Source organism: Caretta caretta, chromosome 15, assembly GCF_965140235.1.
Source record: "Caretta caretta isolate rCarCar2 chromosome 15, rCarCar1.hap1, whole genome shotgun sequence".
Classification (NCBI taxonomy): Eukaryota; Metazoa; Chordata; order Testudines; family Cheloniidae; genus Caretta; species Caretta caretta.
The window spans coordinates 827,147-844,575 of NC_134220.1; the positions used below are offsets into that span (position 1 = coordinate 827,147).

At 42.8% G+C, this 17,429-nt stretch overlaps 1 protein-coding gene and 1 long non-coding RNA gene across 9 annotated transcripts in view; one reads left to right on the top strand and one right to left on the bottom strand.

The window, feature by feature from the left end:
* The window catches only part of HORMAD2 (HORMA domain containing 2), a 61,525-nt gene that overhangs the window by 14,991 nt on the left and 29,105 nt on the right, over nucleotides 1–17,429 (bottom strand). For 4 of the 8 annotated variants that reach the window (XM_075120152.1, XM_075120150.1, XM_075120148.1 and 1 more), the window contains 3 exons: nucleotides 16,815–16,966; nucleotides 15,566–15,816; nucleotides 8,394–8,918 (listed from right to left, as the gene is read on the bottom strand). In XM_075120152.1, the coding sequence (XP_074976253.1) occupies nucleotides 8,787–8,918; nucleotides 15,566–15,816; nucleotides 16,815–16,966 (535 nt within the window). In that variant the 3' untranslated portion in view covers nucleotides 8,394–8,786. Of the gene's footprint in view, nucleotides 1–3,289; nucleotides 3,355–8,393; nucleotides 8,919–15,565; nucleotides 15,817–16,814; nucleotides 16,967–17,429 lie in introns of those variants that run through there. The other 4 variants (XM_048821302.1, XM_048821303.2, XM_048821300.2 and 1 more) reach the window with 2 other exon arrangements.
* On the top strand, nucleotides 5,357–8,462 carry LOC142069339 (uncharacterized). Its single transcript, XR_012665125.1, has 2 exons — nucleotides 5,357–5,919; nucleotides 6,203–8,462. It is a non-coding gene; the product is annotated as an uncharacterized LOC142069339 (long non-coding RNA).

Genomic DNA, 17,429 nt, shown 5'->3' on the forward strand with positions numbered 1-17,429 from the left:
CTGCACCATTCAAGTCAATGGGAGTTGTTTGGAGACTGATTGTTCAGTGGCTGGCACTCGTTTACCAACCGCGTTCGTCCCATGGTATCTGAGACATTGAACAGGAAAATATTAGTTTCTTAGACATTCTGGTGAGTGAATATTGATTTTTCAATGGAGACCAGTGTAGATCCCTAAGTATGAAATGTGATGTATAACATCAAATTCTAGGCTCCTGATCAATGTTCAAATAAATGGGCTTTGTAAAGAAGTTTTCTGCAGTGCTTTGACAAACCTGTTACCTAAGAGACAAAGAACCAGCAGAGCCTGTGGCCCATACACTCCCTCTTGGAGTGGGGATGGGAGATCCAATTTTGGCCAGTAGATCCAAATAATCCCCAAACACCACTTGTGGTGGTGCATACATTCTTTGAGGAATGCTGCTCCACAATGCCCAGAGGGAATGAAACCAGGTTAGGCTAATGATCCACCCAGTGTGGTATCCTTTCTCCACAATGGCCAATACTGGATGCTCCAGAGAAAGTGCTAGAGGAGCCAACTAGGGGGGGCGCTTTTCTTGACCTGCTGCTCACAAACCGGGTAGAATTAGTGGGGGAAGCAAAAGTGGATGGGAATCTGGGAGGCAGTGACCATGAGTTGGTTGAGTTCAGGATCCTGACGCAGGGAAGAAAGGTAAGCAGCAGGATACGGACCCTGGACTTCAGGAAAGCAGACTTCGACTCCCTCAGGGAACGGATGGCCAGGATCCCCTGGGGGACTAACCTGAAGGGGAAAGGAGTCCAGGAGAGCTGGCTGTATTTCAAGGAATCCCTGTTGAGGTTACAGGGACAAACCATCCCGATGAGTCGAAAGAATAGTAAATATGGCAGGCGACCAACTTGGCTTAATAGTGAAATCCTAGCGGATCTTAAACATAAAAAAGAAGCTTACAAGAAGTGTAAGGTTGGACATATGACCAGGGAAGAGTATAAAAATATTGCTCGGGCATGTAGGAATGGAATCAGGAGGGCCAATTCTCACCTGGAGCTGCAGCTAGCAAGAGATGTCAAGAGTAACAAGAAGAGTTTCTTCAGGTATGTTGGCAACAAGAAGAAAGCCAAGGAAAGTGTGGGCCCCTTACTGAATGAGGGAGGCAACCTAGTGACAGAGGATGTGGAAAAAGCTAATGTACTCAATGCTTTTTTTGCCTCTGTCTTCACTAACAAGGTCAGCTCCCAGACTGCTGCGCTGGGCATCACAAAATGGGGAAGAGATGGCCAGCCCTCTGTGGAGATAGAGGTGGTTAGGGACTATTTAGAAAAGCTGGATGTGCACAAGTCCATGGGGACGGACGAGTTGCATCCGAGAGTGCTGAAGGAATTGGCGGCTGTGATTGCAGAGCCATTGGCCATTATCTTTGAAAACTCGTGGCGAACCGGGGAAGTCCCGGATGACTGGAAAAAGGCTAATGTAGTGCCAATCTTTAAAAAAGGGAAGAAGGAGGATCCTGGGAACTACAGGCCAGTCAGCCTCACCTCAGTCCCTGGAAAAATCATGGAGCAGGTCCTCAAAGAATCAATCCTGAAGCACTTGCATGAGAGGAAGGTGATCAGGAACAGCCAGCATGGATTCACCAAGGGAAGGTCATGCCTGACTAATCTAATCGCCTTTTATGATGAGATTACTGGTTCTGTGGATGAAGGGAAAGCAGTGGATGTATTGTTTCTTGACTTTAGCAAAGCTTTTGACACGGTCTCCCACAGTATTCTTGTCAGCAAGTTAAGGAAGTATGGGCTGGATGAATGCACTATAAGGTGGGTAGAAAGCTGGCTAGCTTGTAAGGCTCAACGGGTAGTGATCAATGGCTCCATGTCTAGTTGGCAGCCGGTATCAAGTGGAGTGCCCCAAGGGTCGGTCCTGGGGCCGGTTTTGTTCAATATCTTCATAAATGATCTGGAGGATGGTGTGGATTGCACTCTCAGCAAATTTGCGGATGATACTAAACTGGGAGGAGTGGTAGATACGCTGGAGGGGAGGGATAGGATACAGAAGGACCTAGACAAATTGGAGGATTGGGCCAAAAGAAATCTGATGAGGTTCAATAAGGATAAGTGCAGGGTCCTGCACTTAGGACGGAAGAACCCAATGCACCGCTACAGACTAGGGACCGAATGGCTAGGCAGCAGTTCTGCGGAAAAGGACCTAGGGGTGACAGTGGACGAGAAGCTGGATATGAGTCAGCAGTGTGCCCTTGTTGCCAAGAAGGCCAATGGCATTTTGGGATGTATAAGTAGGGGCATAGCGAGCAGATCGAGGGACGTGATCGTTCCCCTCTATTCGACATTGGTGAGGCCTCATCTGGAGTACTGTGTCCAGTTTTGGGCCCCACACTACAAGAAGGATGTGGATAAATTGGAGAGAGTCCAGCGAAGGGCAACAAAAATGATTAGGGGTCTAGAACACATGACTTATGAGGAGAGGCTGAGGGAGCTGGGATTGTTTAGCCTGCAGAAGAGAAGAATGAGGGGGGATTTGATAGCTGCTTTCAACTACCTGAAAGGGGGTTCCAAAGAGGATGGCTCTAGACTGTTCTCAATGGTAGCAGATGACAGAACGAGGAGTAATGGTCTCAAGTTGCAGTGGGGGAGGTTTAGATTGGATATTAGGAAAAACTTTTTCACTAAGAGGGTGGTGAAACACTGGAATGCGTTACCTAGGGAGGTGGTAGAATCTCCTTCCTTAGAGGTTTTTAAGGTCAGGCTTGACAAAGCCCTGGCTGGGATGATTTAACTGGGAATTGGTCCTGCTTCGAGCAAGGGGTTGGACTAGATGACCTTCAGGGGTCCCTTCCATCCCTGATATTCTATGATTCTATGATTCTATGAAATGTGCAAAAACTCTTGTAGAAGACAGTTATGGAATAAACTGCCAATGCAAAGTTTCTTTCATTGTTGTGTGCAGTGTTGTTATAGCCATGTCTTTCCCAGACCTGAAGAAGAGGTCTGTTTAGCTCGAACCCTTGTCTCTTTCACTAACAGAAGTTGTCCAATAAAAGATGTTACCTTACCCACTTTGTCTTTGTAAACCCCATCAGTCAGGGTTTATGCCCTGGGCCATGAGAGTTTATATCCTTTACAAACTTCTATCCTATTTAATAAAATTGTTGATATTCTTAATCATATTTATGTTTCATTCTTCTTTAAAAACAATCCTACTAAGCTCCCAGACAAAATAAAAGGACTCGGTAGTGAATTCCAGTTCTCCAGAAGTTTCTTAATGCTAACCACAAGCAAGCCAGAGTGATGCTCACCTGCTGAGAAGCCTTAGTGCAGAGCAGGCTGTCTGCCCCCTTCACTCCCATGTCTTCTTTTTTACCTAAAACGTAAACATTATAATGTCAGACGTGTCAACTTTAAAGACATTGTCCAGCAGCGTGACTGGATTTGATAGATCAAAATCTCATGGTGGCTTTGAAGTTGCACTTTGTTTTCAGACGGTGCTAACATTTCATTCTCAGAAACAAACACACTGTGGTATATTCTCATCTCAATAAGAAAAGGAGTACTTGTGGCACCTTAGAGACTAACAAATTTATTAGAGCATAAGCTTTCATAGGCTACAGTCCACTTCATCGGATGCATAGAATGGAACATATAGTAAGAAGATATATATATATACATACAGAGAAGGTGGAAGTTGCCATACAAACTGTAAGAGGCTAATTAATTAAGATGAGCTATTATGAGCAGGAGAAAAAAACTTTTGTCGTGATAATCAAGATGGCCCATTTCAGACAGTTGACAAGAAAGTGTGAGGATACTTAACATGGGGAAATAGATTCAATTTGTGTAATGACCCAGCCACTCCCAGTCTCTATTCAAACCCGAGTTAATGGTATCTAGTTTGCATATTAATTCAAGCTCAGCAGTTTCTCGTTGGAGTCTATTTTTGAAGCTTTTCTGTTGCAAAATTGCCACTCTTAAGTCTTTTACTGTGTTGCCAGAGAGGCTGAAGTATTCTCCTATTGGTTTTTGAATGTTATGATTCCTGATGTCAGATTTGTGTCCATTTATTCTTTTGCATAGAGACTGTCCGGTCTGGCCAATGTACATGGCAGAGGGGCATTGCTGGCACATGATGGCATATATCACATTGGTAGATGTGCAGGTGAACGGGCCCCTGATGGTGTGGCTAATGTGATTAGATCCTATGATGGTGTCACTTGACTAGATATATGTCCACAGAGTTGGCATCGGGCTTTGTTGCAAGGATAGGTTCCTGGGTTAGTGTTTTTGTTGTGTGGTTGCTGGTGAGTATTTGCTTCAGGTTGGGGGGCTGTCCATAAGTGAGGACTGGTCTGTCTCCCAAGATCTGTGAGAGTGAGGGATCATTTTTTAGGATAGGTTGTAGATCTTTGATGATGAGCTGGAGAAGTTTTAGTTGGGGGCTGAAGGTGATGGCTAGTGGCGTTCTGTTATTTTCTTTGTTGGGCCTGTCCTGTAGTAGGTGACTTCTGGGTACTCTTCTGGCTCTGTCAATCTGTTTCTTCACTTCAGCAGCTTGGTACTGTAGTTGTAAGAACGCTTCATAGAGATCTTGTAGGTGTTTGTCTCTGTCTGAGGGATTGGAGCAAATGCGGTTGTATCTTAGAGCTTGGCTGTAGACAATGAATCGTGTGGTGTGTCCTGGATGGAAGCTGGAGGCATGTAGGTAAGTATAGCGGTCAGTAGGTTTCCGGTATAGGGTGGTGTTTTTGTGACTATCATTTAGCACAGTAGTGTTCAGAAAATGGACACTCTGACAACAGTACATCAGAGAGTGCACAACAGAGCTTTTAATGTGCGGTAGCAGGGTCCACATGGCCAGTTAGATTTACACCCCATCTTGCCATTCACTAAGTCTCCATATAGACAAGCACTAAGAAATAAAACCTTACCCACAAGAACTACTCAGACTGAAGACAGGGTGGATAAAAATAAATGATTTTAAAAAATAAATAAATAAAATTGGATTTTTATTTAAATTGGATTTTTTTGATAAAATGCTTTTTGAGGAAAAAACCTATTAAAGATAGTTTTAACTAAGATACATTATAGCTCAAAGAGATCTCATCATAGAATAGGGATTATAAATTCTAATTCTATAATATGAGACAATATATTCATGTAATGTTTAAGAAAAGTTTTGTAAATGAGTTCCAATCGTTCATGGATTAGGTACTCAATCTTATGGAGTGCTAGGGGCTTCTGTGTAGATTATTTAGGTTAATCTTTCTATCTACCCAATGGAACTCAGTGCTCAGTCTAGAAGATACCATCAGAGATGCTTAGTTTTTCAGTTCTCAAACGGTGGATTTGTGTCTCCAGAGATAACATGCTTGTTAACAGCAAAAATGTTTTAAAATAAATTAATAATATATAGAGGTGAGAAATAACAGACCTCAACCCTATTATCCCACTGCAAATTTGTGTATAGAGAGTCAATCCCTTACCTCTCTCTAAAAGTGCAAAGTTTCAAAAAGTTCAATGAATAGAAGATTGTTGAGGGCAGAATAGATCTGGAGAAGGAGAAGTCTGGAGATAAATGTGAGAAGGGAGGGACAGGCAGTAGAAACAAAAGTGAAACTATTTGAGCAGCATATTCCAGAAGTCTTGAGGTCTTTCTGAGTGTAGCCTTCATTGATTTGAGATCTATCATACTATTCTCTCACTAGAAGGGAAAACCTATAATGGCAGCAGGAACCATAAAAGAGACCCAGTTTGGGAATATTTTAATGAAGTTCCTCTACCTGTGGGTAAGACAGGCATGCATGCAAAATGCAAACAGTGCAACAAAGAAATGCAAGGCCAGGTTGCCGGAATGAAACAATATAATGAGAAGTGTTCCTTCTCAAGAGGAAGCTGCATTGAAGACGATGAAAGGAACATGCAGGATCTTCAGGTTGGTAAACTTTTTTATTTCATACTTCTTTCTTAAGGACTGCCTGCCTTCCTTCTGGACTATTCTTGAATTCTCATGTTTGAGCAAAAAATATAGTTGTTACTCTATGGTACTATCATTTTAGATACAGTTGTGATCAAAAATAAATAGCTGAAATAGGCAGATCTTCCTTTTACAATTTCACCTTTAAAGTAGTACTGAGTGTCAGTGAATGCAATGAGTAATACTAAATGAGCAGTATGGTCATAATAATTAAATAACTGCATTGACTTATTTTGTTTAGGAGAATCCATCCTCAACATACACGATTCTGAAGACTATCCACCTTCAAGATAACCATCATTTTCTATAGTTTCAGAGTTATCTGCCAATGATTGTGTTTCAGTCACATCATGTATGTCACATAGCCACAGTATATCACCTGTAGCAAAAAGAAAAAAAAATCTCCATCATCCAGAAACAACCATAGATAAGTTTGTGATAAGAACCAGCAGATTACAAAAAGAGGTAATTGATGAAAAAAATGCCCAGTTTGTTTATACAACAAACTCTCCTTTCCCTATGATTGAGAACCCACACTTCATTAACATGGTTCAGTCATTAAGACCAGGATACAGTCCATTCAACAGAGCAGATGTCGCAGGCAAATTTCTGGATAAAGTGTATGAAAGAGAAATTGAGCAGTGTGCAAAAGGTCTGGAGGGTAAAATTGTTAACCTGAGTCTTGATGGGTGGAGTAATGTCCACAATGATCCTGTTGTATGTGCTTGTGTGACAACAGAAGAAGGGAATGTCTTACAGAAACAATTGATACATCAGGAAATGCACACACAGCAGAATACTTACAAGAAGTAGCAGTAAAAGCTATAACAAACTGTGAAAAAAAAATTCAAATGTCTAGTATGCATCTTGGTCACAGACAATGCTGCAAATGTATCCAAAATGAGAAGAAATTATTTAGAAGAGAGTCCCAAGCTCATAACATAGGTTGCAGTGCTTATTTGATGCACCTCCTAGCCAAAGACTTTTGCAAAATACTTCAGTAACAACCACTTTGCAGCAGCTGCTCTGCAAAAAGCGGGAGGAACCCAAGATAACTCCCCCACAGAATGTGCGATGGAACTCAGCAGTGGACTGCTCTGAGCACTAGATCAAGAACTGGCCTAATCTGATGACAGTTTGTGAACAAAATCGTGAAAAAAATAGATGGCCCTGTCACAGCCAAAGTTCCCAACATTGGGCTTCAGAGAAATGTTGAACACGTGCTGAGTACCCTGAAGCCTATTTCTATAGCCTTGCACAAAATGCAGAGAAATCGCTGTTTTATTGATGACACTGCTGAAATTTGGAAGGAACTGAGTGAGATCTTAAAAAGAGAAATATGCAATGACAGAGTTAAATTACAAGCATTAAAAAAACGACAAGCACTATCTCTAGCTCATTTTCTTGCAGATGTAAACAGAGTCAGAATGAGCTCTACCCTGACATCTGGTGGTGAGCTGTGGAAAAGGACTTCAGGGTCTGATCTCGTTTGCATGGGCACACCCACCCTGCCTAGCATGATGGACTGCTTGCCCAAATGGTCACTTTGGCTGCTGTGGGATCCCCAGTCTCTTTGTTTTTGGGGCAGGAGTAATAAAGTGTTGTTATCCTGGTTATGTGACACAAGGACAGTAGAACTGTACTTGGCATTTTATGATGGCGGGACTTGCCCTCACCTAAGTAGCACTTGCTAGGTGAGGGACATGGGTTCCAAAACCCAGTGAATTGAGAGAGGCTGGGGATAGGTATGTGTACCTGGTAGTGTGGCCCCCCAAACACTCCCAGTATCCCCCCAAATACTACTTTGACCCCTCCTCTCTCCACTGTGTAATAACAGAGCTAATTTTGGCTCCATTAGGAGTCTTGTTACATGCTGCAGAGCTGAAATTATTGATATCTAGGTCTAAGCATTAGACCTACTTTGAGCTAGTGGTGCACCAGCACTGAGGCTTCCCTACTACCAGCTAAAAATCACTGAGAGCTGAAATTGCTGAGAGCTGTGTTAAGTAGGGGGAGGGGCCTGAAGCCAAGTTGGTGAGAGGACAGCAGGATGGCTAGCACTGAGAGCAGAGTGGAGCAGATAGCAGGGCAGTGGCGGAGAGGCGCAGCTGGTGGTGAAGAGTGCAGCAGAACCCATGGAGAGGAGTGGCATTTGGCTGTTTACCCTGAGCAGTGGAGCATATAAGATGCCCCCCATACCTTCCTCCACTTCCACCCACACTGGGAGGTAAACTCTGCATATGAACTTCTGAACTCGGGGGGGCTGCACTAACCAAGGACAGAAACTGGGAGTGGGGGGGTGACAATTGGGTTGTTGGACTTAAGATCCTGAGGGGAAAAGGACACTACCAAACTTACTTGGGGATGGGACTTTTGCTCATGGTTGGTGTTATGAATCTTGTTTGTGGTGTTTCCCCAACATAATGCCGCATTGTTTCCCTCCTTTATTAAAAGGCTTTTGCTAAACTCAGACTCCATGCTTGCAAGAGGGGAAGTACTGCCTCTTAGAGGCACCCAGGGGGGTGGTATGTAATTGTCCCAGGTCACTGGGTGGGGGCTCGAGCCAGTTTTGCATTGTGTTATAGAAATGGAACCCCTAGATACTGAACCCGGCCCTTGTTGCTGTCAACTCTGACCGGCAGAAGGGTTATACAAATTTTCTTAATACTTGGTACCAGAGTCAAACTTTAACTGCTGAAGAAGAGGAGTTGCTATGACATGGACATCCAGCAATCATCCCTCCATAATGCCAACTATAATAAACTTCAGAGCTAAGGGTGATGATGTTGGAAAGAAAGTCACACCAGTGAACTGGTGGAAATCACTTAAGCACTTGGATTCAGAGACCGGTGAAGTGATAATCTCACTTTTAACAGCAGGAGCTTCTTCTGCCAGTGTAGAAAGAATATTTTCTTCCTTTCAACTAATTCGTTCCAAATTGAGAAATCATTTGAGACCTGAAAAAGCAGGAAAGGTTATTTTTCTTTTCCAGATTATGAACAAACAGGAAAATGAAGGTAAAGATGCCTGAGTTAGCAGCAGAAGCCAATATTTAAAAAAAAGGAGTACTTGTGGCACCTTAGAGACTAACCAATTTATTTGAGCATAAGCTTTCGTGAGCTACAGCACACTTCATCGGATGCATTCAGTGGAAAATACAGTGGGGACATTTATATACATACAGAACATGAAAAAATGGGTGTTATCATACACACTGTAAGGAGAGTGATCAGTTAACCCACACACCACACAACAGAACCACTAACCCAGGAACCTATCCTTGCAACAAAGCCCGTTGCCAACTGTGTCCACATATCTATTCAGGGGACACCATCATAGGGCCTAATCACATCAGCCACATTATCATGCCATGTACATTGCCATGTACAGTGCCATGTACATTGGTCAGACTGGACAGTCTCTACGTAAAAGAATAAATGGACACAAATCAGATGTCAAGAATTATAACATTCATAAACCAGTCGGAGAACACTTCAATCTCTCTGGTCACTCGATTACAGACCTAAAAGCGGCAATTCCTCAACAAAAAGACTTCAAAAACAGACTCCAACGAGAGACTGCTGAATTGGAATTAATTTGCAAACTGGATACAATTAACTCAGGCTTGAATAGAGACTGGGAGTGGATGGGTCATTACACAAAGTAAAACTATTTCCCCATGTTTATTTCCCATCCCCCACTCCCACCCCCCACTGTTCCTCAGACGTTCCTGTTAACTGCTGGAAATGGCCCACCTTGCTTATCACAACAAAAGGTTTTCTCCCCTCCGCCCCCCGCTCTCCTGCTGGTAATAGCTCATCTTAAGTGATCACTGTCCTTACAGTGTGTATGGTAACACCCATTGTTTCATGTTCTCTATGTATATAAATCTCCTCACTGTATTTTCCACTGAATGCATCCAATGAAGTGAGCTGTAGCTCACTAAAGCTTATGCTCAAATAAATTGGTTAGTCTCTAAGGTGCCACAAGTACTCCTTTTCTTTTTCCGAATACAGACTAACACGGCTGCTACTCTGAAACCAATATTTTAAGTTTCTCATGTTGACCTGGCTGACATAGTCTATTTAATTTTTGTTTTTTGTTTTTAAATATTTCATTTAACTATTTTAGTTAAAAACAACTTTAACAAAAACAAACCTGATTTTAAAAACTTGAATGTTTAACTAAATTCACAAAAAGAAAAGGAGTGAGCTGTAGCTCACGAAAGCTTATGCTCAAATAAATTTGTTAGTCTCTAAGGTGGATACAGACTAACACGGCTGCTACTCTGAAACCTAACTAAATTCAAAAATTCATATGCTTGTTTTGTTAAAATATTATATGTTTGCTATTGAAGAAAAAAATCCAGAATACATAATGTTGTTGTTTTAGTTAAATAAAACAATTTAAATATCTGTTTGGTGATGTTCTCCTCCTAATACAGCATGGCAAGAAAATCCTTCAAATATTAATGATTAACCTGTTGAATTGGAGATAGTCCACCTCCCAATGACTTCATAAATATCTCCTTCAATTACCTTTGGTAAATAAAATAACCAAACAATCATTCATTTTCTGATATAGCTGTAAAACTAATCTGAAAAGTTTTCAAAATAAATCACTGTTTAAAAATGTATAGTGTGTACCTTCTAAAAACGAAACCTACATCTATTTCTGAGTTGTAAAGAATACATATTAAGGTTATAACAACCAACAAGAATGCACTTTTATGTAGAAATCCATGAGTAAATCAAGTCTTCCTGACTAGTGATGTAAATCAATTTGATTTAAATCAAATCCACCCTGATTGAAGATCACTCATTCTGAACTTAAATGCTTTCAGTGCTTTCCCAATCCCACTTGCCCATCCTCAACTACATGCCCTGCGTGGAAATGTAACAAAGGGAAGATTTTCAAAAGAGGTCAGGGCCAGGTTTTTAAGAGGGCAGCACCAAAAGCTGGGGCCAGATTTTCAAAATTGCTCAGCTGCCAGCAGATTCCACCGTGACATTCAGAGGCAGATTTTCAGATCAACGTGCACTGAACTGTGACAGATTTGAGACCTGGGAAGTGTACGGAGTTCAACCAGTGATGCTGGAATGTGCCAGATGGGCATGGACTTTTGGGACAATAAGCTGTTTGAGTTCCCTGGGAATCCTTGGGGAATGGTTAGTGCAAATTCCACAACTGCATTTATGTAAAAAAACAGCCTTTTGAAGCTATGCCCTGAGGAGAAAGCCATTGACTGGTGACTACCTGTTCCTAGAGATCAAAGGCCTGAGCTGTATAAATAAGCTGCTGAACTGTCCAGGTGGGTCTGGTTCCTGATCTAAAAACTGACAAACATGTAACCAAAGGGGTAAACTCAGCGTAGGATTTGAAAGACTGACACATACCAGAGCCCTGTGTTGGAGCTGGGGGTGACCTCTGATAAGCTTTCAGAATGCATGTAGGTTCTTAAATTGTTTTTTATGTTTTCTCTGTAATGCTTTTTGCCCTAAGAATAAATGCAGTTTGTTTTGTGAAGGCTGGTTGGTGACTGGTGAGCACTGTTATGGTCCCTAAAGAACGAGTAAACCACAGGTGCTGGACCCCAGTCAGACCTGCAAAAAACCACAGTGAGGTGCAACAGGACTGCAAGCCCAAACCCCCATCTGAAGGGAGAGAGTGGCAGGTCTCTTCCCCAAGGAGAGGTAATGACTGCGTGCCCTCGAAAAAGACCAGGGGTGGCTAGGTGGGTGGGGGACAAAGGTGCAGTTAACCCAGAAAACTGTGACACCATACATATTTTGATTTGACATGAGGCTTCATAACTTTGAAAAGGTAATTATTTGTACACATTGGCCTCTCTCTTGTTTTAGGTCTTTGGAAGCAGAACAGCTATACCAGAATAAAGTCACTTTTATTTCAAAAAGAAAAGGAGTACTTGTGGCACCTTAGAGACTAACCAATTTATTTGAGCATGAGCTTTCGTGAGCTACAGCTCACTTCATCGGATGCATACCGTGGAAACTGCAGCAGACTTTATATATACACAGAGAATATGAAACAATACCTCCTCCCACCCCACTGTCCTGCTGGTAATAGCTTATCTAAAGTGATCATCAGGTGGGCCATTTCCAGCACAAATCCAGGTTTTCTCACCCTCCACCCCCCCACACAAATTCACTCTCCTGCTGGTGCTAGCCCATCCAAAGTGACAACTCTTTACATAATCAAGTCGGGCTATTTCCTGCACAAATCCAGGTTTTCTCACATCCCCCCCACCCCCATACACACACAAACTCACTCTCCTGCTGGTAATAGCTCATCCAAACTGACCACTCTCCAAGTTTAAATCCAAGTTAAACCAGAACATCTGGGGGGTGGGGGGGGGTAGGAAAGAACAAGAGGAAACAGGCTACCTTGCATAATGACTTAGCCACTCCCAGTCTCTATTTAAGCCTAAATTAATAGTATCCAATTTGCAAATGAATTCCAATTCAGCAATTTCTCGCTGGAGTCTGGATTTGAAGTTTTTTTGTTTTAAGATAGCGACCTTCATGTCTGTGATTGCGTGACCAGAGAGATTGAAGTGTTCTCCGACTGGTTTATGAATGTGATAATTCTTGACATCTGACACAAATCAGATGTCAAGAATTATCACATTCATAAACCAGTCGGAGAACACTTCAATCTCTCTGGTCACGCAATCACAGACATGAAGGTCGCTATCTTAAAACAAAAAAACTTCAAATCCAGACTCCAGCGAGAAACTGCTGAATTGGAATTCATTTGCAAATTGGATACTATTAATTTAGGCTTAAATAGAGACTGGGAGTGGCTAAGTCATTATGCAAGGTAGCCTGTTTCCTCTTGTTCTTTCCTACCCCCCCCCCCCCCCCCCCAAGATGTTCTGGTTTAACTTGGATTTAAACTTGGAGAGTGGTCAGTTTGGATGAGCTATTACCAGCAGGAGAGTGAGTTTGTGTGTGTATGGGGGTGGGGGGGATGTGAGAAAACCTGGATTTGTGCAGGAAATAGCCCGACTTGATTATGTAAAGAGTTGTCACTTTGGATGGGCTAGCACCAGCAGGAGAGTGAATTTGTGTGGGGGGGTGGAGGGTAAGAAAACCTGGATTTGTGCTGGAAATGGCCTACCTGATGATCACTTTAGATAAGCTATTACCAGCAGGACAGTGGGGTGGGAGGAGGTATTGTTTCATATTCTCTGTGTATATATAAAGTCTGCTGCAGTTTCCACGGTATGCATCCGATGAAGTGAGCTGTAGCTCACGAAAGCTCATGCTCAAATAAATTGGTTAGTCTCTAAGGTGCCACAAGTACTCCTTTTCTTTTTGCTAATACAGACTAACACGGCTGTTACTCTGAAACTTTTATTTCAGAATCCAGTAATCATACAGGGAGTTATTCCAGAATAGCTACAGGGGAATAACTATTACCTATGTTGGCCAATAGCCCTGTGTAGACAAGCCCTTGTATTTGGACTGCAGACACTCTGGGGCAGGGACTGTCGCTTCTTAGGTGTTTACACAGTAACTAGCACAGTGGGTCCCTGCTCTATGTTTGAGGCTTCTAAATGCTATGTGGCAAATTGCTGGCACGATTATGATGGGTCCCACGCTTCTTGTTCTTGTGGAGGGGGGTTCAGGGCGCAGTTTCCTGCCCCTGAACTAGGGTATCTACTGTTGTAACCCAGAGAAGAGTAGTGGAAAGAGAGGGACCCGGGCCCGCCCTCTACTCCAGGTCCCAGCCCAGGGGCCCTAGGGATAGTGGCAAACCACTTGAATTAGTGCTTCCTTCCCCTGGGCTAATTCCCTCTCCTGCTCTTCAGCTTGTGGGGTTCCTGCCCTCTCTCTGCACAAGCCGGGTGTCTCTTTACCTAGGGTCTTGGTCTTCTAGCCAGCCACAGCACTTCTCCAAACTCTCCTCTACTTCAACTCCTCCATACTGCACTCTGCTCCAACTCCTTCCCCTGGCTGATTGAAGCAGGGGGTTTTTATCAGATGACTGGCTTCAGGTGCTTTTAATTAAGCTATAGAAACCTTTCTTCCCTCTACAGGGAATAAGGCTTCTCCTCATCCTGGGACTTACATATCTCTCCTATATCACTCTCCTGCTGCCTTCTGGCCATGCTGAATCACAGCTACCAGAATAAATATAACAACAATAATGTTTGTGACACGGTTAGGTCTGAGCTGTACAAGACACTAATGTGGAGAGAGAGACTCTCCCAGAAGATCTCATGATCTAGAAGACAGACTTTGGAGAAGTAAGGACATGCTGGGAAATACAAAGAAGAGAACACTTTTTAAAAACACCACCACCACCTAGCCTTTATATTGTACTTTTCATCTGTAGATCTAAAAGCACTTAACAAAAGAAGTGATCATCATTATCCCCATTTCAGAAATGAGAGAGCCAAGGCACAGGGAGGTGAAATGACTTGCCCAAGATCACCCAGCAATCCAATGGCAGAGCTGGGCATCGAAGAGCAAGTCTCCTGAATCCCAGTTGAGTGCTCTAGCCACAGTAATGAGATGGAGAAGAAAATTATGTTATTTACCCAAGGAATTAAGGTTTTTCAAATTCTAAAGAAACAGGAGGTCAGTGGAAGAAGTAGAGACTAATGAGAACCAGGCCAAAATCTATTCTCAGTTATGCACATGTAATCCCACTGGCACTGGGCTCAAGAGAGGTAATTTAATGCCAGAAAAGGTACATGAGACAATTCTGATATGATAGCATTTTAATGTCCACTTTGCACTGATGGAAACGATGCCACAAGGTTCAGCGTAACGGAGACTCAGATCCCATGGATTTTAAAAAAAGATTTTTCAATCTGTTTACGGAAGGGGGTGAAGACAATCCAGAAAAGCTAGATTACTCGGCTAAAAACAATTAGCTCCCTGAATTGATCTCCTTCACAGATTCTCATGCTCAGATTGTGCACTCAGAACAAAAACCTGGTACAACTTACAAATCAACGTTAGGTCACTGTACTACTTGGAAAATTTTAAAACACTAGTCCACACCTAGACCCAATGGACAAGAAGAACCAGGATGGGTCTATGGAGAAGTCACATTCAGAGACCATAAATTACAGCTATGTAACCCAGTTCCCCATCATTCTGCCTTCCTTCCTACACTGCCAGCATGCAATCCTAGGAGTTGTACCAGTGATTTCAATGAGGCCATGATTTCACCCCCAGTGTTCAAGACTAGAGACATTATTACAACGTCCAAACCAAGAATTTTAGCACCAGCAGCCGTTGTACAGGTTTTCACCCATAGATTGTAAAGCTCTTTACAAGGGTGGGTTAGTGTCTTTAGCCTCGTTTTGCAGATGGGGAAAATGAGACACAGAGAGAGGATGTGACTTGCCCAGTGAGTCAGTGCAATGTTGGGAAAAAAACGTTAGGTCTACTCACGTCTAGCACCCTGCTCATGGTACTACTGCACTGCTGCCATACCTCAGAATACTGCTAAGCAAGAACAAGTTAAAGCTGGAATTCTTAGAAAACATCTCTCTTTTCAGGGGAGACTATAAAGGCAGAGCCCACTCCCCACAGTAACTGCTGGTGACTTGGAGCCATTTCCTTACCTTGGTACTACCCTCTTCTTCTTCGTCACAATCCAGCCCTTGATGGGAGATCTCAGTAGGGCCGGTCTCCTGGATCAGGCTGCTTCCCAATGTCCTCATCCTCTTGCTCTCAGTTGTCACTCTTACTTTCAGAATATGAAACCCAGTGGATATGGACCCAACTTTCAGGTTGACAGGATCTCCATCAAACAACAGGTTATCTGGGCTGCTGTCTTCCTTAAAGCCAGGGGGCTGGTAATCATCAGGAGTTACTGTGCAGGAAAGAGTGTCCTCGGTTGATAGAGAGACTAAATTCTAAGCCACTTTAATCTGCAATAATGGACAAATCCAGAACCTAGCCCAAGTAATTAGGCATGGCTCTGGATAGATTCAATTGGGGTGTGAAGTGCAAAGGAAACATCGTCCCCAGGACATCAAAGCTTCTGCAGCCCAATGGTGAGAGAAGCCTCCACAAGTCTTTCTGCAGCCCCCTGTTGCCCAGATATACGTGGGTAACCCCACTATCTTCATATTCTCCCCTCATTTACATCATCTAACCCAGCTGAAGGCAGTGAGGTTGAAGAGGTGCAACTGGGCAGCATTTGCTCTACAGAATCTTTATTATTAGTGAAGATACACAAGAAAGAAAGAGACCAGTTTAACGTCAGATCGAAGTTTGTGGGGCTGGCACCTAGGAGGAAAAAATATCTTTTTATGTGTAAACTTGCAGTGGCTTGGTGGTCTAGTGGAAACCTCCTGCTTTGTATGCAAATTCAAATCCTGGCTAATCTCTTACAGAAGTAATAAAAATTCTGTCCTACGATCTATTATGAAAGATGTCAGACTAGATTATCATAACAGTCCTTTCTGGCTTCAAAGTCTATTAACAGAGCACATTTGATCCAGAGTCACTCAGAGATAATAAACTTGGGCCTCTGTGTTGCCATTTATACACTCACTTTCTGGAGAAATACCAACCTAGCCAAGTATGTTTGCGCCTCATACTGAGGTAAAGGGAAAGGATGTGTCCCTTTTCCATTGCCCAGCTGTATTTCTTACACAGTTTGTGACTATTTCCTTAAAAAGCAGGTGCCACATCTTTATGCACTGAATGGCACTATTCTATTTTGCATGCTGTCTCAACACAACAGCTTTCTGGGTCCAGATTTCACCTTTCTAGTCTTTGTTCCCTTTTACGGTGGCATGCGTTGCTCATGGGAGCTAACAGGAGGGGAAATCAGCTCGACGGGGCAGACTGTTCTCCACTTACCATCACTGTAGTAAAAGAGTTTCATGGTGAGGGTAATGTCATTGGGAAGGGGCCCGAGGTTCTGCATTAAGAGGTACAGCTTACGGATCAGCAGGATGCTACCTTTCTTAATCTCTTCACTGCTCACCCCCTTTGCAAAGCTCATTTTGGTGCTGTAACCAAAACAAAAGAGCAACTGAATCATTAATGTCCAAACCCCAATTAAAAATATTCAGCTCCCACTGGTTTGTCTTGCACTACAGTAACAGAGCTTCAGTGCTTTCATGTAGGCCTAACATGAATAGGGAAGTGACGCAGACTTTCAACAGTGGGAGATGGCATGAAGGAACACAATAGTCCAGAGTTAAGAATCGTGTAATTGACAAGTGAACAGATATTGTAACTGGGGCAATAAACTTCATTATACAAGCGTCATGATTCACTTGTTAGTACATGACTAAATTGGGCACAAGCAGCCACAATGCAAGTGCCTTTCACCTACTTGACTAGCTTCTAAATAATTTTCCTCTAAGGAATGGGGGGAATTGGGTGAGAATCACATGTACAACAAACTCAAAGAGGTTATGTTCAAGTCCGTCCTGTTCTAATTGAAGTGCGTTGAATGCCCTAACTTCA